This window comes from Oncorhynchus clarkii, chromosome 1 (assembly GCF_045791955.1).
Source record: "Oncorhynchus clarkii lewisi isolate Uvic-CL-2024 chromosome 1, UVic_Ocla_1.0, whole genome shotgun sequence".
Taxonomy (NCBI): domain Eukaryota; kingdom Metazoa; phylum Chordata; class Actinopteri; order Salmoniformes; family Salmonidae; genus Oncorhynchus; species Oncorhynchus clarkii.
The window spans coordinates 84,031,215-84,053,061 of record NC_092147.1 but is presented as its reverse complement, the minus strand read 5'-3'; the positions used below and the strand labels follow the sequence as shown (position 1 = coordinate 84,053,061).

General features: G+C 46.3%; 2 protein-coding genes across 2 annotated transcripts in view; one reads left to right on the top strand and one right to left on the bottom strand.

Annotated features, from left to right (window-relative positions):
• LOC139409794 (EH domain binding protein 1) overlaps positions 1-21,847 on the top strand; it is a 388,012-nt gene that overhangs the window by 146,312 nt on the left and 219,853 nt on the right. The window contains exons 7-10 of the mRNA XM_071155208.1: positions 5,538-5,677; positions 12,056-12,163; positions 15,291-15,446; positions 16,669-16,966. Coding sequence (XP_071011309.1) covers positions 5,538-5,677; positions 12,056-12,163; positions 15,291-15,446; positions 16,669-16,966 — 702 coding nt within the window. The remainder of the gene's footprint in view (positions 1-5,537; positions 5,678-12,055; positions 12,164-15,290; positions 15,447-16,668; positions 16,967-21,847) is intronic.
• On the bottom strand, positions 1,633-4,380 carry LOC139414158 (trichohyalin-like). Its single transcript, XM_071162041.1, has 6 exons — positions 4,348-4,380; positions 3,292-3,797; positions 3,048-3,243; positions 2,687-2,937; positions 1,979-2,651; positions 1,633-1,710 (listed from the first exon to the last, which is right to left on the bottom strand). Exons 1-6 carry the CDS (start codon positions 4,378-4,380, stop codon positions 1,633-1,635), a joined length of 1,737 nt encoding a protein of 578 aa, XP_071018142.1.

Sequence of the window (21,847 nt, the reverse complement as noted above, 5' to 3'; positions counted from 1 at the left end):
AATACCAGTCTCAGTGTGTAATACCAGTCTCAGTGTGTAATACCAGTCTCAGTGTGTAATACCAGTCTCAGTGTGTAATACCAGTCTCAGTTTGTAATACCAGTCTCAGTATGTAATACCAGTCTCAGTGTGTAATACCAGTCTCAGTGTGTAATACTAGTCTCAGTATAATACCAGTCTCAGTGTGTAATACCAGTCTCAGTATAATACCAGTCTCAGTATGTAATACCAGTCTCAGTGTGTAATACCAGTCTCAGTGTGCAATACCAGTCTCAGTGTGTAATACCAGTCTGTGTAATACCAGTCTGTGTAATACCAGTCTCAGTATGTAATACCAGTCTCAGTATAATACCAGTCTCAGTGTAATACCAGTCTCAGTATAATACCAGTCTCAGTATAATACCAGTCTCAGTATGTAATACCAGTCTCAGTGTAATACCAGTCTCAGTGTAATACCAGTCTCAGTATAATACCAGTCTCAGTTTGTAATACCAGTCTCAGTGTGTAATACCAGTCTGTGTAATACCAGTCTCAGTGTAATACCAGTCACAGTGTGTAATACCAGTCTCAGTGTGTAATACCAGTCTCAGTATGTAATACCTGTCTCAGTATAATACCAGTCTCAGTGTGTAATACCAGTCTCAGTGTGTAATACCAGTCTCAGTGTAATACCAGTCTCAGTGTAATACCAGTCGCAGTGTGTAATACCAGTCTCAGTGTGTAATACCAGTCTCAGTATAATACCAGTCTCAGTATGTAATACCAGTCTCAGTGTGTAATACCAGTCTCAGTGTGTAATACCAGTCTCAGTATGTAATACCAGTCTCAGTGTGTAATACCAGTCTCAGTGTGTAATACCAGTCTCAGTATGTAATACCAGTCTCTGTGTAATACCAGTCTCAGTGTGTAATACCAGTCTCAGTGTGTAATACCAGTCTCAGTGTGTAATACCAGTCTCAGTGTAATACCAGTCTCAGTGTGTAATACCAGTCTCAGTATAATACCAGTCTCAGTATGTAATACCAGTCTCAGTGTGTAATACCAGTATTAATGTGTAATACCAGTCTCAGTGTGTAATACCAGTCTCAGTATAATACCAGTCTCAGTATGTAATACCAGTCTCAGTTTGTAATACCAGTCTCAGTGTGTAATACCAGTCTCAGTGTGCAATACCAGTCTCAGTGTGTAATACCAGTCTCAGTGTGTAATACCAGTCTCAGTGTGTAATACCAGTCTCAGTGTGTAATACCAGTCTCAGTATGTAATACCAGTCTCAGTGTGTAATACCAGTCTCAGTGTGTAATACCAGTCTCAGTGTGTAATACCAGTCTCAGTGTGTAATACTAGTCTCAGTATAATACCAGTCTCAGTATGTAATACCAGTCTCAGTGTGTAATACCAGTCTCAGTGTGTAATACCAGTCTCAGTGTGTAATACCAGTCTCAGTGTGTAATACCAGTCTCAGTGTGTAATACCAGTCTCAGTTTGTAATACCAGTCTCAGTGTGTAATACCAGTCTCAGTGTGTAATACCAGTCTCAGTATGTAATACCAGTCTCAGTGTGTAATACCAGTCTCAGTGTGTAATACCAGTCTCAGTGTGTAATACCAGTCTCAGTGTGTAATACCAGTCTCAGTATGTAATACCAGTCTCAGTATGTAATACCAGTCTCTGTATAAGTCTCTCTCTCTCTCTATCTCTCTCTGTTCTCTCTGTTCTCTCTCTCTCTCTCTCCCTCTTTCTATGCTCTCTCTCTCCTCGGTCCCTTTGATAAGTGCTGTTATGGCTGATGTTGCTGTCACCCAGCCAGTTAAAACAGCACCAGCTCCTTTGTTGTGCAGGGGAACCGGGGAGCGGCAGAGTGTGACCCCTCTTAACCCTTCAGAGAACCATGTCACTGCCCACAAATAAACTCCATTACATCAGTTCAAATCAGCTTCTATTGCTTCTGTTGTCTGACCTGCTGCTGTCGTCTGACCTGCTGTTGTCTGACCTGCTGCTGTCGTCTGGCCTGCTGCTGTCGTCTGGCCTGCTGCTGTCGTCTGACCTGCTGCTGTTGTCTGACCTGCTGCTGTCGTCTGACCTGCTCCTGTTGTCTGACCTGCTGCTGTTGTCTAGCCTGCTGCTGTTGTTTGACCTGCTGCTGTCGTCTGACCTGCTGCTGCCGTCTGACCTGCTGTTGTCTGACCTGCTGCTGTTGTCTGACCTGCTGCTGTTGTCTGACCTGCTGCTGTTGTCTGACCTGCTGCTGTCGTCTGACCTGCTGCTGTCGTCTGACCTGTTGTTGTCTAGCCTGCTGCTGTTGTTTGACCTGCTGCTGTTGTTTGACCTGCTGCTGCCGTCTGACCTGCTGCTGTCGTTTGACCTGCTGCTGTTGTCTGACCTGCTGCTGTTGTCTGACCTGCTGCTGTTGTCTGACCTGCTGCTGTTGTCTGACCTGCTGCTGTTGTCTGACCTGCTGCTGTTGCCTGACCTGCTGCTGTTGCCTGACCTGCTGCTGTTGTTTGACCTGCTGCTGTTGTTTGACCTGATGCTGTTGTTTGACCTGCTGCTGTTGTCTGACCTGCTGCTGTTGTTTGACCTGCTGCTGTTTGACCTGCTTCTGTTGTCTGACCTGCTGCTGTTGTCTAACCTGCTGCTGCCGTCTGGCCCTCTTGTTTCACCTGGCTGCTGTTGTTTGACCTGCTGTTGTCTGACCTGCTGCTGTTGTCTGACCTGCTGCTGTTGTCTGACCTGCTGCTGTTGCCTGACCTGCTGCTGTTGCCTGACCTGCTGCTGTTGTTTGACCTGCTGCTGTTGTCTGACCTGCTGCTGTTGTCTGACCTGCTGCTGTTGCCTGACCTGCTGCTGTTGCCTGACCTGCTGCTGTTGCCTGACCTGCTGCTGTTGTTTGACCTGCTGCTGTTGTCTGACCTGCTGCTGTTGTTTGACCTGCTGCTGTTTGACCTGCTTCTGTTGTCTGACCTGCTGCAGCCGTCTGGCCCTCTTGTTTCACCTGGCTGCTGTTGTTTGACCTGCTGTTGTCTGACCTGCTGCTGTTGTCTGACCTGCTGCTGTTGTCTGACCTGCTGCTGTTGTCTGACCTGCTGCTGTTGCCTGACCTGCTGCTGTTGTTTGACCTGCTGCTGTTGTTTGACCTGCTGCTGTTGTTTGACCTGCTGCTGTTGTCTGACCTGCTGCTGTTGTTTGACCTGCTGCCGTTTGACCTGCTTCTGTTGTCTGACCTGCTGCTGCCGTCTGGCCCTCTTGTTTCACCTGGCCCGCTGCTGTCGCCTGGCCCGCTTCTGTTGCCTGGCCCTCTTGTGTCGCCTGGCCCTCTTGTGTCGCCTGGCCTTGTGTCGCCTGGCCCTCTTGTGTCGCCTGGCCCTCTTGTGTCGCCTGGCCCTCTTGTGTCGCCTGGCCCTCATCTGTCGCCTGGCCCTCTTCTGTCGCCTGGCCCGCTTCTGTCGCCTGGCCCTCTTCTGTCGTCTGGCCCGCTTCTGTCGCCTGGCCCTCTCCTGTCGCCTGGCCCTCTTCTGTCTCCTGGCCCGTTGCTGTCTCCTGGCCCGCTTCTGTCTCCTGGCCCGCTGCTGTCGTCTGGCCCGCTTCTGTTGCCTGGCCCTCTTGTGTCGCCTGGCCCTCTTCTGTCGTCTGGCCCGCTTCTGTCGCCTGGCCCTCTTCTGTCGCCTGGCCCGTTGCTGTCTCCTGGCCCACTTCTGTCTCCTGGCCCGTTGCTGTCTCCTGGCCCGCTGCTGTCTCCTGGCCCACTTCTGTCTCCTGGCCCGCTTCTGTCTCCTGGCCCGCTTCTGTCTCCTGGCCTGCCGCCACAGAAAAGACCACTGTATTTATTTATGAAGGAGAGAGAGAAATAGACGGGTGGGGGGAGAAGGAGTGAGTGAGAGAGAGGAGGAGAAAGAGAAAGCCAGGGAGAGAGAGGATGAGGGAGAGAGGTGGTGGTGAGGGAGAGGGAAGGAGGGAGAGGGGAGGAGAAAGGGAGAGAGGTGGTGGTAGGGGAGAGGGGAGGAGAAAGGGAGAGAGGTGGTGAGAGGGGAGGAGAAAGGGAGAGAGGTGGTGGTAGGGGAGAGGGGAGGAGAAAGGGAGAGAGGTGGTGTTAGGGGAGAGGGGAATGAGTGCGAGAGCCAGGGAGAGAGAGAGAGGAGGGAGAGAGATGGTGGTGGGGGAGAGGGGAGGAGAAAGCGAGAGAGGTGGTGGTGGGGGAGAGGGGAAGGAGTGAGAGAGAGTTAATCCCAGAGTGTTATCTATCTGGTGGTGTCTGGATGTGAAACCCCTCGGCAGAGTGTGTTTTCTCCTTGCCCCCTCACACACACACACACACACACACACACACACACACACACACACACACACGTGCACATTTTGTTTCCTCAGCAGCCGCCGCATGAAGGACACTATGCTTACAGACAGGAGAGTAGTACTCTCTCTCTCTGGTCCATCTCTCCCTTTCTCTCTCTGTCACCCTCCCTGTCACCCTCTCTCTGTCCGTGTCTCTCTATGGTCCATCTCTCCCTTTCTATCTCTGTCACCCTCTCTCTCTCTGGTCCATCTCTCCCTTTCTCTCTCTGTCACCCTCTCTCTCTCTGGTCCATCTCTCCTTTTCTCTCTCTGTCACCCTCTCTCTGTCACCCTCTCTCTGTCATCCTCTCTCTCTCTGGTCCATCTCTCCCTTTCTCTCTCTGTCACCCTCTCTCTGTCACCCTCTCTCTGTCCGTGTCCATCTCTCCCTCTCTCTCTCTGGTCCATCTCTCCCTTATCTCTCTGTCACCCTCTCTCTGTCCGTGTCACTCTCTCCCTTTCTCTCTCTGTCACCCTCTCTCTGTCACCCTCTCTCTCTCTGGTCCATCTCTCCCTTTCTCTCACCACTTCCTAACACTATATAGACAGGTCGTGATATTCCCTGTTTAATAACACTATAGACAGGTCATGATATTCCCTGTTTAATAACACTATAGACAGGTCATGATATTCCCTGTTTAATAACACTATAGACAGGTCATGATATTCCCTGTTTAATAACACTATAGACAGGTTGTGATATTCCCTGTTTAATAACTCTATAGACAGGTCATGATATTCCCTGTTTAATAACACTATAGACAGGTTGTGATATTCCCTGTTGAATAACTCTATAGACAGGTCGTGATATTCCCTGTTTAATAACACTATAGACAGGTCATGATATTCCCTGTACATCCTGAGACTTGATGTGTTACATGGTTTTACAGTAGGTGTGAGATCGTCCTCTCTCCCCTGTGAGATGGTTGTCTGCTATGAGAGAGAGAGAGCGATGTTGGCCTTTACAACATGGCTGTATGTTGTGGTTTCTCTTTGTTAGATTTGTCACAAATAAAATCTGTCTGTCTGTCTGTCTGTCTCTGTCTGTCTGTCTGTCTGTCTGTCTGTCTGTCTGTCTGTCTGTCTGTCTGTCTGTGTATCTGTCTGTCTGTGTATCTGTATCTGTATCTGTCTCTGTCTGTCTGTCTGTCTGTCTGTCTGTCTGTCTGTCTGTCTGTCTGTCTGTCTGTCTGTGTTTGTCTCAGTGACGAGGACATGCAGAGCCTGGCCAGCCTGATGAGTATGAAGCAGGCTGATATCGGCAACCTGGATGACTTTGAGGAGGAGGACGAGGAGAATGAGGAGAACAGGGCCAACCAGGAGGAGAAGGCTGCTAAGATCACAGGTGAGAGGTTACACACACACACCTCTATTTGTTAAGGAGGCCAGAAGAAGCTGCTGAGATCACAGACGAAATGCAGCAAATCTCACCCTCCATTGTAAAAGGTCGTCTGACCTCCGTGAGACTTCCTGCTTCCATAAGGGTATTTTTAAAGAGCGTTTTGTCATCAGAAGACCACGTGGGCATGTAGTACCACGTGGGCATGTTGTGGCCACATGGTGGTGTTGTGGCCACATGGCGTTGTAGCCACATGGTGTTATTGTAGCCACATGGTGTTGTTGTGGCCACATGGTGTTGTTGTGGCCACATGGTGTTGTTGTGGCCACATGGTGTTGGTGTTGTGGCCACATGATGGTGTTGTGGCCACATGGTGGTGTTGTGGCCACATGGTGGTGTTGTAGCCACATGGTGGTGTTGTAGCCACATGGTGGTGTTGTAGCCACATGGTGTTGTTGTAGCCACATGGTGTTGTTGTGGCCACATGGTGTTGTTGTGGCCACATGGTGTTGTTGTGGCCACATGGTTGTGTTGTGGCATTATGGGTGTATGGGATGTGTTCGTGTGTTTGGGTGTATGGGATGTGTTCCTGTTTATGGGTGTATGGGATGTGTTAATGTTTATGGGTGTATGGAATGTGTTTATGGGATGTGTTTGGGTGTATGGGATGTGTTAATGTTTATGTGTGTATGGGATGTGTTTATGGCATGTGTGTATGGGATGTGTGTATGGGATGTGTTTATGTTTATGGGTGTATGGGATGTGTTTATGGCATGTGTTTGTGTTTGGGTGTATGGGATGTGTTAATGTTTATGTGTGTATGGGATGTGTTTATGGGATGTGTTTATGGCATGTGTGTATGGGATGTGTTTATGGGTGTATGGGATGTGTTTATGTTTATGGGTGTATGGGATGTGTTTATGGGTGTATGGGATGTGTTTATGTTTATGGGTGTATGGGATGTGTTTATGGGTGTATGGGATGTGTTTATGTTTATGGGTGTATGGGATGTGTTTATGTTTATGGGTGTATGGGATGTGTGTATGCGATGTGTTTATGTTTATGGGTGTATGGGATGTGTTTATGTTTATGGGTGTATGGGATGTGTTTATGTTTATGGGTGTATGGGATGTGTGTATGCGATGTGTTTATGTTTATGGGTGTATGGGATGTGTTTATGTTTATGTGTGTATGGGATGTGTTTATGTTTATGGGTGTATGGGATGTGTTTATGTGTATGTGTGTATGGGATGTGTTTATGGGTGTATGGGATGTGTTTATGTTTATGGGTGTATGGGATGTGTTTATGTTTATGGGTGTATGGGATGTGTTTATGTTTATGTGTGTATGGGATGTGTTTATGTTTATGGGTGTATGGGATGTGTTTATGTTTATGGGTGTATGGGATGTGTTTATGTTTATGTGTGTATGGGATGTGTTTATGTTTATGTGTGTATGGGATGTGTTTATGGGTGTATGGGATGTGTTTATGGGTGTATGGGATGTGTTTATGTTTATGGGTGTATGGGATGTGTTTATGTTTATGGGTGTATGGGATGTGTTTATGTTTATGTGTGTATGGGATGTGTTTATGTTTATGTGTGTATGGGATGTGTTTATGGGTGTATGGGATGTGTTTATGGGTGTATGGGATGTGTTTATGGGTGTATGGGATGTGTTTATGTTTATGGGTGTATGGGATGTGTTTATGTTTATGGGTGTATGGGATGTGTTTATGGGTGTATGGGATGTGTTTATGGGTGTATGGGATGTGTTTATGGGTGTATGGGATGTGTTTATGGGTGTATGGGATGTGTTTATGGGTGTATGGGATGTGTTTATATTTATGGGTGTTGCAGTTTTTTCCATGACTTTTTATTTTTTCCATCACACGTTCTCTTCTGTGCGCTCCCTCTCTCCATCCAGCTCCCTCTCTCCATCCATCTCCCTCTCTCTCTCCATCCCTCTCTCTCTCCCCCCATCTCTCTCTCCCCATCTCTCTCTCTCTCTCTCCCCATCTCTCTCTCTCTCTCTCCATCCTTCTCTCTCTCTCCATCCCTCTCTCTCTCTCCCTCTCTCTCTCTCCCTCTCTCTCCCTCCACCCCTCTCTCTCTCTCTCTCCATCCCTCTCTCTCTCCCTCCATCCTTCTCTCTCTCTCTCTCTCCATCCCTCTCTCTCTCTCCCTCTCTCTCCCTCCACCCCTCTCTCTCTCTCTCTCCATCCCTCTCTCTCTCTCCCTCCATCCCTCTCTCTCTCTCATCCCTCTCCCTCTCTCTCCATCCCTCTCTCCCTCCAACCCTCCATCTATCCGTTTATACTCCAGATCACACTGTGACTAATGAATGGGAGCTGCTGTGTTCAGCTTTGCTTGCACTGACTTCACAAAGCGTAGGCTCTTTACATTAAACTGTGTGTTTCTCCTCTTCCTCTTCCTCTCCGCACAACGTACATAAATATACATTGGGTGCCTATAGCTGCGCGCCACTGGTCATATGCATACGGGCGTAAGTCTTTGTCATAGTGGCGGTTGTACTATCTGTAGTCAACCCTCATTGTCATTCCCTTAGTCCAGCGTTTCCCAAACTCGGTCCTGGGGACACCAAGGGGTGCAGGTTTTGGTTTTAGCCCCTAACACTACACAGCTGATTCAAATAATCAACTAATCATCAAGCTTAAATTATTAGAATCAGCTGTGTCATGTTAGGGGCCTTCCCGAGGACTGAGTTTGGGAAACACTGCCTTAGTCCCTAGGTTGTACATATCAAAGGTTAAGACAAGAGGATTGTAGTATCCCACAACTCTTTGCAAAAATGCTGAAGAATTCTAAACAATGGGTCCAGCGATGCTAGTTAGTATCGGCGCTAGTCCCATTAATATGAAAAAAAAATTAAAAAGCTTTCTTGTGGAATTATTTTTATTCTAACCTGGGTATTTTCAACCTAGATCAGTTCCAGGATGCTAGCTAGCCTAGCTAGTAATAGATGCGGTAGCATAGTGCTAGTATGACTAACTATAGATGCTAGTTAGCCTAGCTAATAATTTGTAGCGGCAGATGCGGTAGCATAGTGCTAGCATGACTAACTATAGATGCTAGTTAGCCTAGCTAGTCATTTGTAGCTGCAGATGCGGTAGCATAGTGCTAGCATGACTAACTATAGATGCTAGTTAGCCTAGCTAGTCATTTGTAGTGGCAGATGTGGTAGCATAGTGCTAGCATGACTAACTATAGATGCTAGTTAGCCTAGCTAGTCATTTGTAGTGGCAGATGCGGTAGCATAGTGCTAGCATGACTAACTATAGATGCTAGTTAGCCTAGCTAGTCATTTGTAGTGGCAGATGCAGTAGCATAGTGCTAGCATGACTAACTATAGATGCTAGTTGGTAGCTGCAGTTGTCAGCAAATATACACTTTGGACAGTGCAGCATTTTGGTTTTGAGATCAAATTATTCATATGATTGGACAGTACAGAATGTCGTCTTTTTAAAGAAGGTTATTTTCATTTACACTACCGGTCCAAGGTTTTAGAACACCTACTCATTCAATGGTTTTTCTGTATTTTTTACAATTTTCTACATTGTAGAATAATAGTCAAGACATCAAAACTATGAAATAACACATATTGAATCCTGTAGTAACCAAAAAAGTGTTAACCAAATCTAAAATATATGTTATATTTCAGATTCTTCAAATAGCCACCCTTTGCCTTCATGACAGCTTTGCACGCTCTTGGCATTCTCTCAACCAGCTTCACCTGGAATGCTTTTGGCTACTTTTCACCAGTAGTGTATATATTTTTATTTATTTAAATGTAACCTTTATTTAACTAGGTAAGTCAGCTAAGAATAAATTATTGTATATCTGGTTTAGAAATGAAAGCACTATATATCTAGTCCCCCCTGCAGATGCCGCTACTGTCTATGAATGTATGTGTGCTTTTAGACTTTACAAATGTGCTGAATAAAAATAGAAACGCAACAAATTGTTCGTCCCATGTTTCATGAGTTGAAATAAAAGATCCCAGAAATGTTCCATACGCACAAAAAGCTTATTTCTCTTTATTTTGTGCACAAATTTGTTTGCAATCCTGTTAGTGAGCGTTTCTCATTTGCCAAGATAATTAATCCGCCTGACGTGTGGCATATCAAGAAGCTGATTAAACAGCCTTATCATTGCATAGGTGCACCTTGTGCTGGGGGCAATAAAAGGCCACTCTAAAAAAATATGCTGTTTTGTCACAGAACACAATGTCTCAAGTTTTGCTGGAGCGTACAGTTGGCATGCTGACTGTAGGAATGTCCACCAGAGCTGTTACCAGAGAATTGAATGTTCATTTTTCTACCATAAGCCGCCTCCAACGTTGTTTTAGAGAATTTGGAAGTATGTCCAACCGGCCTTACGACCACAGACCACGTGTAACCACGCCAGCCCAGGACCTCCACATCCGGCTTCTTCACCTCAGCAGGATCGTCTGAGACCAGCCACCCGGACAACTGATGAAACTGAGGGGTGTTTCTCCCTGTAATAAATCCCTTTTGTGGGGGAAAAACCTCATTCTGATTGGCTGCGCCCCCCTGCCCAGTCATGTGAAATCCATAGATTAGGGCCTATTGAATTCATATCAGTTGACTGATTCCCTTATATGACCTTTAACTCAGTGAAACCGTGGAAGTTGTTGCTTGTAGTGTTTTTATAGACGTGTGTATTAGCTGTGCTAGCAAGGCAAAGTAAACAGGGTTTTATTAGTGTCGATGCATTCTCTTATTCTTAACATGTACAGTATGTGCTAACAATGACTTGGTGAATATATATGTGCTCCCTTCTACATATGGCTAGGTATATTCAATATCAAACACACACACGCACACACACACACACACACACACACACACACACACACGAGTCTGTGAACATATGTGCTCTCTAACACACACACACACACACACACACACACACACACACACACACACACACACACACACACGAGTCTGTGAATATATGTGCTCTCTTGCCTTCCACATATATGTGCTCTCTAACACACACACACACACACACACACACACACACACACACGAGTCTGTGAATATATGTGCTCTCTTGCCTTCTACATATATGTGCTATCTAACACACACACACACACACACACACACACACACACACACGAGTCTGTGAACATATGTGCTCTCTTGCCTTCCACATATATGTGCTCTCTAACACACACACACACACACACACACACACACACACACACACACACACGAGTCTGTGAATATATGTGCTCTCTTGCCTTCTACATATATGTGCTATCTAACACACACACACACACACACACACACACACACACACACACACACGGGTCTGTGAATATATGTTGTCTCTAAGCCCCAGCGTTGCTACCAAAGCTAACACAACTATGTTCTGTCATATACAGGTAACTGCCAAAAGAATGGAAACACTATAAGGGATACAAAGTATATTGAAAACGGGTGCTTCCGCACAGGTGTGGTTCCTGAGTTAATTAATCAATTAACATCCCATTATGTATAAAAATGCTGAGCAGGTCATTATTTTGTCTATCTTGGCTATGTCCCCATAGGATGACAACGCCCCCATCCACAGGACGCGAGTGGTCACTGAATGGTTTGAAGAGCATGAAAACGCTGTTGACTAAATGCCATGGCCGTCCAAGTCACCAGATCTCAACCCAAATTGAACACTTGTAGGAGATTCTGGGGCGCCGCCTGAGACGGTGTTCTCCAACACCATTTGGCAAAACACCACATGATGTAATTCCTCGTGGAATAATGGTGTTGCCATTCCTCTATAGTTCCAGACGCTTGTAGAGTCTAATGCCAAGGCACGTTGAGGCTGTTCTGGCTCCTGGTGGCCCAACGCCCTGTTAAGACACTATGTTGGTGTTTCCTTTATTTTGACAGTTACTTGTATATGTGCTCTCTTAGGTACCACATTAATGTAAATGCTAACACACATATAACACCTCTGAATATATGTACTCTCTTAGGCTTCAACATATATGATATTCTACTACCTAACACACATATAACCTCTGAATATATGTACTCTCTTAGGCTTCAACATATATGATATTCTACTACCTAACACACATATAACCAACCTCTGAATATATGTACTCTCTTAGGCTTCAACATATATGATATTCTACTACCTAACACACATATAACCTCTGAATATATGTACTCTCTTAGGCTTCAACATATATGATATTCTACTACCTAACACACATATAACCTCTGAATATATGTGTGTATTGTATGTTCTCTCTCTGCTCACTGCTCTCCTCCCTTCCTGCTCTCCTCCCTTCCTGCTCTCCTCCCTTCCTGCTCTCTGGCCTGGTTGTTTTCAGAGATGGTAAACCAGCTCAATGCTCTCAGCTGCTTAGCCGGAGACCCTGAGGACTACTTCCTAAAGCTGGCTAGTAAAAGGCCAAGCAGCGCTCGGTCTCCCTCCCAAGGTCTTTCTGTTTTCAACTTTCAACCTTTTCCTTTTTCTTTCTCACTCGTTCTGTCGTTCTGTTGTTCTGTCCTGTTTTGTCTTGTTCTTTCTAACTCTCGTTTCTCTCTCTACTGCCCTAGCTCTCTCTCTCTCTCTACTGCCATAGCTCTCTCTCTACTGCCCTAGCTCTCTCTCTCTACTGCCCTAGCTCTCTCTCTCTACTGCCCTAGCTCTCTCTCTCTACTGCCCTAGCTCTCTCTCTACTGCCCTAGCTCTCTCTCTCTACTGCCCTAGCTCTCTCTCTCTCTACTGCCCTAGCTCTCTCTCTACTGCCCTAGCTCTCTCTCTCTCTCTACTGCCCTAGCTCTCTCTCTCTCTCTACTGCCCTAGCTCTCTCTCTCTACTGCCCTAGCTCTCTCTCTCTACTGCCCTAGCTCTCTCTCTCTCTCCTGCCCTAGCTCTCGCTCTACTGCCCTAGCTCTCTCTCTCTCTACTGCCCTAGCTCTCTCTCTCTCTCTACTGCCCTAGCTCTCTCTCTCTCTACTGCCCTAGCTCTCTCTCTCTCGCTACTGCCCTAGCTCTCTCTCTCTCTACTGCCCTAGCTCTCTCTCTCTCTACTGCCCTAGCTCTCTCTCTCTACTGCCCTAGCTCTCTCTCTCTCTACTGCCCTAGCTCTCTCTCTCTCTACTGCCCTAGCTCTCTCTCTACTGCCCTAGCTCTCTCTTTCTACTGCCCAAACTCTCTCTCTTTCTAGTGCCCTAGCTCTCTCTCTCTACTGCCCTAGCTCTCTCTCTCTACTGCCCTAGCTCTCTCTCTCTACTGCCCTAGCTCTCTCTCTACTGCCCTAGCTCTCTCTCTCTACTGCCCTAGCTCTCTCTCTCTACTGCCCTAGCTCTCTCTCTCTACTGCCCTAGCTCTCTCTCTCTACTGCCCTAGCTCTCTCTCTCCTGCCCTAGCTCTCTCTCTACTGCCCTAGCTCTCTCTCTTTCTAATGCCCTAGTTCTCTCTGTCTACTGCCCTAGCTCTCTCTCTCTCCTGCCCTAGCTCTCTCTCTTTCTACTGCCCTAGTTCTCTGTCTACTGCCCTAGATCTCTCTCCAGCCCTAGCGCTCTCTCTTTCTACTGCCCTAGTTCTCTGTCTACTGCCCTAGCTCTCTCTCCAGCCCTAGCGCTCTCTCTTTCTACTGCCCTAGTTCTCTCTACTGCCCTAGCTCTCTCTCTTTCTACTGCCCAAGCTCTCTCTCCTGCCCTAGATCTCTCTATTTCTATTGCCCTAGCTCTCTCTCCAGCCCTAGCTCTCTCTCTTTCTACTGCCCTAGTTCTCTCTACTGCCCTAGCTCTCTCTCTACTGCCCTAGCTCTCTCTCTACTGCCCTAGCTCTCTCTCTTTCTACTGCCCTAGCTCTCTCTTTCTACTGCCCTAGTTCTCGCTCTCTCTTCTGCCCTAGTTCTCTCTGTCTACTGCCCTAGTTCTCTCTGTCTACTGCCCTAGTTCTCTCTCCTGCCCTAGCTCTCTCTCTTTCTACTGCCCTAGCTCTCTCTCTCTACTGCCCTAGCTCTCTCTCTTTCTACTGCCCTAGCTCTCTCTCTTTCTACTGCCCTAGCTCTCTCTCTTTCTACTGCCCTAGCTCTCTTCCTACTGCCCTAGCTCTCTCTCTACTGCCCTAGCTCTCTCTCTTTCTACTGCCCTAGCTCTCTCTTTCTACTGCCCTAGCTCTCTCTTTCTACTGCCCTAGTTCTCACTCTCTCTTCTGCCCTAGCTCTCTCTCTCTCTACGGCCCTAGCTCTCTCTCTTTCTACTGCCCTAACTCTCTCTCTTTCTACTGCACTAGTTCCCTCTCTCTCTACTGCCCTAGCTCTCGCTCTCTCTTTTGCCCTAGTTCTCTCTGTCTACTGCCCTAGCTCTCTCTCCTGCCCTAGCTCTCTCTCTTTCTACTGCCCTAGCTCTCTCTCTTTCTACTGCCCTAGTTCCCTCTCTCTCTTCTGCCATAGTTCTCTGTCTACTTCCCTAGCTCTCTCTCCTGCCCTAGCTCTCTCTCCTGCTCTAGCTCTCTCTTCTGCCCTAGCTCTCTCTCCTTCTACTGCCCTAGTTCTCTCTCTCTCTCCTGCTCTAGCTCTCTCTCTCTCCTGCCCTAGCTCTCTCTCTCTCCCTCTCTGTACCATTGGTGATGTAGTCGTGTTGTCTGGTGTTCTCGTGTTGCACTTCTGATTACGTTTAGTACATTGGTTGGTTTTCATTGGCTGGTTTTCTGTCCTTTTCAGTTTGCCCTCCTGGTGTCCAAGCCCCCGAACCCTGAATCTCCCCCTTTTGTCTGCAATTTGTAGTGAACCAATGATCAGTCATATTCCTCGTTTATGGTGTTGCTTTGTCACCATAGAGAAAACAACACACACACACACAATGCTGCTGCCACTTGTGACAATGATGGCCTAATATGGCCCAGAATGCAGCAGGAGCAATACCACACCTTATCAGCTACTACCACTTCACTACGTATTCACACACGCTCTCCCACACTCTCTCTCTCTCTCTCTCACACACACTCACACACACACACACACACACACACACACACACACACCACACTCGCTCATCATCTCACTCACTCTGGCAATAGACTTTCTCACGCTCACATACCACATTCAGAAGCACACACAGTTAGCATTTTGTTTCTCACACACTGTTGAGTCACGGACACACACAAACACACAACCTAGACAGGCTTTGTTGTCTTGATGAGGAAGAAGATGAATCTCTTGTAGCAACTCCCAGCCTGCACTAGTGGTTTCTCATGGCAACCCGGTTCCATCAATCTCTGCTGAATTGCCCCGCTGGACTCCAACTGTAGTGAAGCTGGACAGAGATGGACAGGCATTAACCAGTCACCTTTTACCAGAAGGAAGGAATACTTCTGGAAACCAAATGAACTCGACTGGTTCACTCCAAAGTGCAGATTTTTGTTGTACTCTTTAATTTCTGTATGTTTGTCTTCATTTTGACTCTTTCATCAGGGTTTTTGGTTGTGAGGATGTTTCATCTCGTTTTCTTCCGCTAGTTTGAACTATTTTCCTTCCTTTTTTTTGTTTGTTTTTGTTTTGTTAAATTTGTTCTTTCGTTCCTGCATTGTTTTGGTTCCCATGGCGACAGAGCTGATCAGTAAGCTGAACTTCCTGGAGGAGGATCAGGACACGCCCCCTGCCCTCTGCTCCAATCCCTTCGAAGATCTGGCTGATGATGTTGATGACCCCTCCCACCTGGAACACACCAATCACTTCAACCCGTTCGGTGATGATGATGATGATGGTAGGTTTGACCTTTGACCTCTATCTACCTGTTCTGTCTCTCTCTCTCTCTCTCTCTCTCTGTACTGTATGTCTACCTGTCTATAAGGGACTAGGGGTTTTAGCAGTTTGATTTACACTGCATGGCCAAAAGCATGTGGACACCTGCTCGTTGAACATCTCATTCCAAAATCATAGGCATTAATATGGAGTTGTGCCCCCCTTTGCTGCTATAACAGCCTGCACTCTTCTGGGAAGGCTTTCCACTAGATGTTGGAACATTGCTGCAGGGACTTACTTCCAATCAACCACAAGCATTAGTGATGTTGGGCGATTAGGCCTGGCTCGCAGTCAGCGTTCCAATTCATCCCAAAAGGTGTTTGATGGGGTTGAGGTCAGGGCTCTGTGCAGGCCAGTCAAGTTTTTCCACACCCATCTCGACAAACCATTTCTGCATGGACCTCACTTTGTGCACAGGGGCATTGTCATGTTGAAACAGGGAATGTCCTTCCCCAAACTGTTGCCACAAAGTTGGAAGCACAGAATGGTCTAGAATGTCATTGTATGCTGTGAGGTTAAAATTTCCCTTCTCTGGAACTAAAGGGTCCGGACCATGAAAAACAGTCCCAGACCATTATTCCTCATCCACCAAACTTTACAGTTGGCACTATGCATTGGGACAGGGGTGTCCACATAATGTCAGTGTACATTATACCTCCTCCACCAAACTTTACAGTTGGCACTATGCATTGGGACAGGGGTGTCCACATAATGTCAGTGTACATTATACCTCCTCCACCAAACTTTACAGTTGGCACTATGCATTGGGACAGGGGTGTCCACATAATGTCAGTGTACATTATACCTCCTCCACCAAACTTTACAGTTGGCACTATGCATTGGGACAGGGGTGTCCACATAATGTAGGTGTACATTATTATGGGGTCGACATCAAAGACTGATTTATTATCCTATATTATATTTATATTTTATATTGTGTTTTCAATCCAAGTTTATTGACATAGTTGTTGAAAGATGTATTTTATTGTTCTGAGGTTGTTTATAAAGTGCCTGGCAAACTAAATGTTACCCTTTGGTTGCTGTCGAGATGTCAAGAAATGTCACGTAGCATTGTGAAGCCTGTGTGTTTATGTATTCTCTCAGTAAAGCAGAATACTGACAGACAGGCAGACAGCTAAGATAATATTGACCCATCTCTCTCTCGCCCTTTCTCTCTGTCACAGGACCCCCTTCCCTGCCCCCCTCCCTCACCCTCCGACAGGACCCAGAGGCCTACTATGTCCAGGAACCCTCCAACCCCTTCGACGAGGACGAAGTCAACACACACTCGCACACAGAGTACAACCCGTTTGACGAGCCCGACCAGGACCCAGACCTAGTCCCAGACCCCGACCCCCAGGGGCCCCAGGTCCAGCAGCCGGAGGCTCCCAAACCCAGGGGGAGGAAGGGGGTCAGGCCGGTGGATATGAGCAAGTACCTGTATGCTGACACCAACCCACCACCAGAGGACCAACTGGATGAGTGAGTTACAGGGGGGATGTGGGGGGGGGGGGGGGGGTAAAGAGAGGAGATTTGGGGATGATGTCATAAAGTGAATTTGTTCTCTAGTGTGTGTCAAGGTTTCTGTTAGGAAAATGGGAAGATTTTAATTTAACAGCCATTTGAGAAATGCACTGGACCCATATATATGTATTGGGTCACTCTCATTGGGCCACTCTCATTGGGCCACTCTCATTGGGTCACTCTCATTGGGTCACTCTCATTGGGCCACTCTCATTGGGCCACTCTCATTGGGCCACTCTCATTGGGTCACTCTCATTGGGCCACTCTCATTGGGTCACTCTCATTGGGCCACTCTCATTGGGTGCATAAGCCATGAGGCCGTTCCCTCACAGTGCTCGGAACAACAGCCAATCACATTTAGATGACGGTAATTCATCTGAACAGAGCATTCAACTCATGTAATGAAGCAGCCAATCAAACTGAGTTTTCAAACATTTGCCAAAATGCAATTGGTGGGAAAACAACATTCTAAACAGAGCACCTTCAAAACGACCAGGAAGCTCTAATGAGCCACAGAGGAATGGAGAATCATGAGCTTCTTTTAATGGAAATAGCTGTGGAGAGTTTCAGATAGAGGTCGACCGATTATGATTTTTAACGCCGATACCGATTATTGGAGGACCAAAAAAGCCGATACCGATTAATCGGCCGATTTAAAAATATATATATATTTTTAAAATGTGTAATAATGACGATTACAACAATACTGAATAACACTTATTTTAACTTAATATAAAACATCAATAAAATCAATTTAGCCTCAAATAAATAATGAAACATGTTCAATTTGGTTTAAATAATGTAAAAACAAAGTGTGGGAGAAGAAAGTAATGTGTGCCATGTAAAAAAGCTAACGTTTGAGTTCCTTGCTCAGAACATGAGAACATATGAAAGCTGGTGGTTCCTTTTAACATGAGACTTCAATATTCCCAGGTAAGAGGTTTTATGTTGTAGTTATTATAGGAATTATAGGACTATTTCTCTCTCTCTCCATTTTGTTTGCACCACCTTCAATGTATGTCATACTTACGTAAAATTGTGGCAAATTAGTTCGCAATGAGCCAGGCAGCCCAAACTGTTGCATATACCCTGACTCTGCGTGCAATGAGCGCAAGAGTAGTGACACAATTTCACCTGGTTAATATTTCCTGCTAAACTGGATTAGTAGTTATAACTAGTGATTATGATTGATTGATTTTTATGAGATAAGTTTAATGCTAGCTAGCAATTTACCTTGGCTTCTACTGCATTCGCGTAACAGGCAGGCTCCTCGTGGAGTGCAATGGTTAGAGCGTTGGACTAGTTAACTGTGAGGTTGCAAGATTGGAACCCCTGAGCTGACAAGGTGAAAATCTGTCGTTCTGCCCCTGAACAAGGCAGTTAACCCACTGTTCCCCTGAACAAGGCAGTTAACCCACTGTTCCCCTGAACAAGGCAGTTAACCCACTGTTCCCCTGAACAAGGCAGTTAACCCACTGTTCCCCTGAACAAGGCAGTTAACCCACTGTTCCCCTGAACAAGGCAGTTAACCCACTGTTCCCCTGAAAAAGGCAGTTAACCCACTGTTCCCCTGAACAAGGCAGTTAACCCACTGTTCCTAGGCCATTATTGAAAATAAGACTTGCCAGGTTAAATAAAAGTTATAAAAACATTTTTAAAAAAAAAAAATTTTATAATCGGAAATCAGCGCCCAAAAATACCGATTTCCAATTGTTATGAAAACTTGAAATCGGCCCTAATTAATCGGCCATTCCGATTAATCGGTCGACCTCTAGTTTCAGATCACAAGCCCGTTGGCCTATGCCTATTTCGGAAGCTCTCAATTTGGGCAGCGTGTGCGTGGTCACAGATCTAGCTGACTTATTGAGTTGCGTCTGTCAGTGTGAAGATAATGTGTGGTGTATAATTTAAAATGGTGAAGATATAGGCCAGTCTCTCTCCAGAATGGCTCAGCTGTCTCCCGACCGTTCATTCATTGTTTCATTGTGTGAATTGTTTGCCTTTTTATTGTTTATTTGTATTCATTCTCCATTACATATGTCACCAGTAGTAAATGTACCATTAATCCCCATCATTTGGTTACTTCATTTTATGTAAATGCATGTATTAATTACAGTCATTTACAGTTCTCATTCTCGGAGTTCACAACTTGTTACACTTTGTGAGAAACAAGTTTAGGATCATTTAATCATTTAATAAACATTATTTTTTTTAGATTTGTACTTTTTCATCGTCTTTTGTTTGGAGTGCTCCATGTGAGGGAACGGGTACATGTCTGCTCTCTCTGTCCCGATAATGTTGAGGAAGAACACGCATGCCTGAGCCCGTAGAGAAGTACCTGGCCTGATAATGTTGAGGAAGAACACGCATGCCTGAGCCCGTAGAGAAGTACCTGGCCTGATAATGTTGAGGAAGAACACGCATGCCTGAGCCAGTAGAGAAGTACCTGGCCTGATAATGTTGAGGAAGAACACGCATGCCTGAGCCCGTAGAGAAGTACCTGGCCTGATAATGTTGAGGAAGAACATGCATGCCTGAGCCCGTAGAGATGTACCTGGCCTGATAATGTTGAGGAAGCACACGCATGCCTGAGCCCGTAGAGAAGTACCTGGCCTGATAATGTTGAGGAAGAACACGCATGCCTGAGCCCGTAGAGAAGTACCTGTCCCGATAATGTTGAGGAAGAACACGCATGCCTGAGCCCGTAGAGAAGTACCTGGCCTGATAATGTTGAGGAAGCACACGCATCCCTGAGCCCGTAGAGAAGTACCTGGCCTGATAATGTTGAGGAAGAACACGCATGCCTGAGCCCGTAGAGAAGTACCTGTCCCGATAATGTTGAGGAAGAACACGCATGCCTGAGCCCGTAGAGAAGTACCTGGCCTGATAATGTTGAGGAAGAACACGCATGCCTGAGCCCGTAGAGAAGTACCTGGCCTGATAATGTTGAGGAAGCACACGCATCCCTGAGCCCGTAGAGAAGTACCTGGCCTGATAATGTTGAGGAAGAACACGCATGCCTGAGCCCGTAGAGAAGTACCTGGCCCGATAATGTTGAGGAAGCACACGCATCCCTGAGCCCGTAGAGAAGTACCTGGCCTGATAATGTTGAGGAAGAACACGCATGCCTGAGCCCGTAGAGAAGTACCTGGCCTGATAATGTTGAGGAAGCACACGCATGCCTGAGCCAGTAGAGAAGTACCTGGCCTGATAATGTTGAGGAAGCACACGCATGCCTGAGCCCGTAGAGAAGTACCTGGCCTGATAATGTTGAGGAAGCACACGCATGCCTGAGCCAGTAGAGAAGTACCTGGCCTGATAATGTTGAGGAAGAACACGCATGCCTGAGCCCGTAGAGAAGTACCTGGCCTGATAATGTTGAGGAAGCACACGCATGCCTGAGCCAGTAGAGAAGTACCTGGCCTGATAATGTTGAGGAAGCACACGCATGCCTGAGCCCGTAGAGAAGTACCTGGCCTGATAATGTTGAGGAAGCACACGCATGCCTGAGCCAGTAGAGAAGTACCTGGCCTGATAATGTTGAGGAAGAACACGCATGCCTGAGCCAGTAGAGAAGTACCTGGCCTCCTGCCCGGAAATGTAGGAAAGTGTGTTTGTTTCACATCCAATGCGAATTATAATATATTAAATCTACAGTTCCTCACAATAAATTATTTTAAAATCTTTCCACCAATCTTCCCCCCTAATCACCAATCCTCTGTGTGAAAGAGCGAGGGCAGTTATAGTCCTACTGCAGCATTGACCTATAGGCTGTGAGTTCCATGTGCTAATTTCATTAGTCGCCAATGGATCACAGTGTATCAATGCATCCATGTGACAGAGGCTGGATCACAGTGAATCAATGTGTCCATGTGACAGAGGCTGGATCACAGTGTATCAGTGCATCCATGTAACAGAGGCTGGATGACAGTGTATCAATGCATCCATGTAACAGAGGCTGGATCACAGTGTATCAATGCATCCATGTGACAGAGGCTGGATCACAGTGTATCAATGCATCCATGTAACAGAGGCTGGATCACAGTGTATCAATGCATCCATGTGACAGAGGCTGGATCACAGTGTATCAATGCATCCATGTAACAGAGGCTGGATCACAGTGTATCAATGCATCCATGTAACAGAGGCTGGATCACAGTGTATCAATGCATCCATGTGACAGAGGCTGGATCACAGTGTATCAATGCATCCATGTAACAGAGGCTGGATCACAGTGTATCAATGCATCCATGTGACAGAGGCTGGATCACAGTGTATCAATGCATCCATGTAACAGAGGCTGGATCACAGTGTATCAATGCATCCATGTGACAGAGGCTGGTGATTTTAACTTTTTAGATTTGTAGCATTTTTAGGATTAACCACGTGATAATGATTTTGAGAAACGATAAGGTTATTATTGACATTAAACACGAAAATGCGCATATGAAAATCAGAACTGACACGCGGAACGGAAGAAATGATAAGATACATTTGAAGCGTCGCCAAACTTGAAACTCACGCGCCGCCCTAGGAACTCTTTATAAAATATTTGCCTCCACGTTTCCACGGTCAGATTTTGGCTACAGGCTCCTTATGGAGCAAGGTTAGACATGCTTCATAATATGAAATAAAACATTCAGGTTTCAAACAATGAAGTATTTTCAGAGTGCACGCTGCCTCCGGCTCACATTGTAAACGGGTGAAAGAAGCGCTCACAGCCTGTCGCCTGCACCTGAATGGTGAATGGGAGGCGCGCTTCAACTACCAGTTGAGAAATAAAAATAGCTATTTTTAATCGTGCACCAAAACTGTGTTTAACACGTGATTGCATTTAGC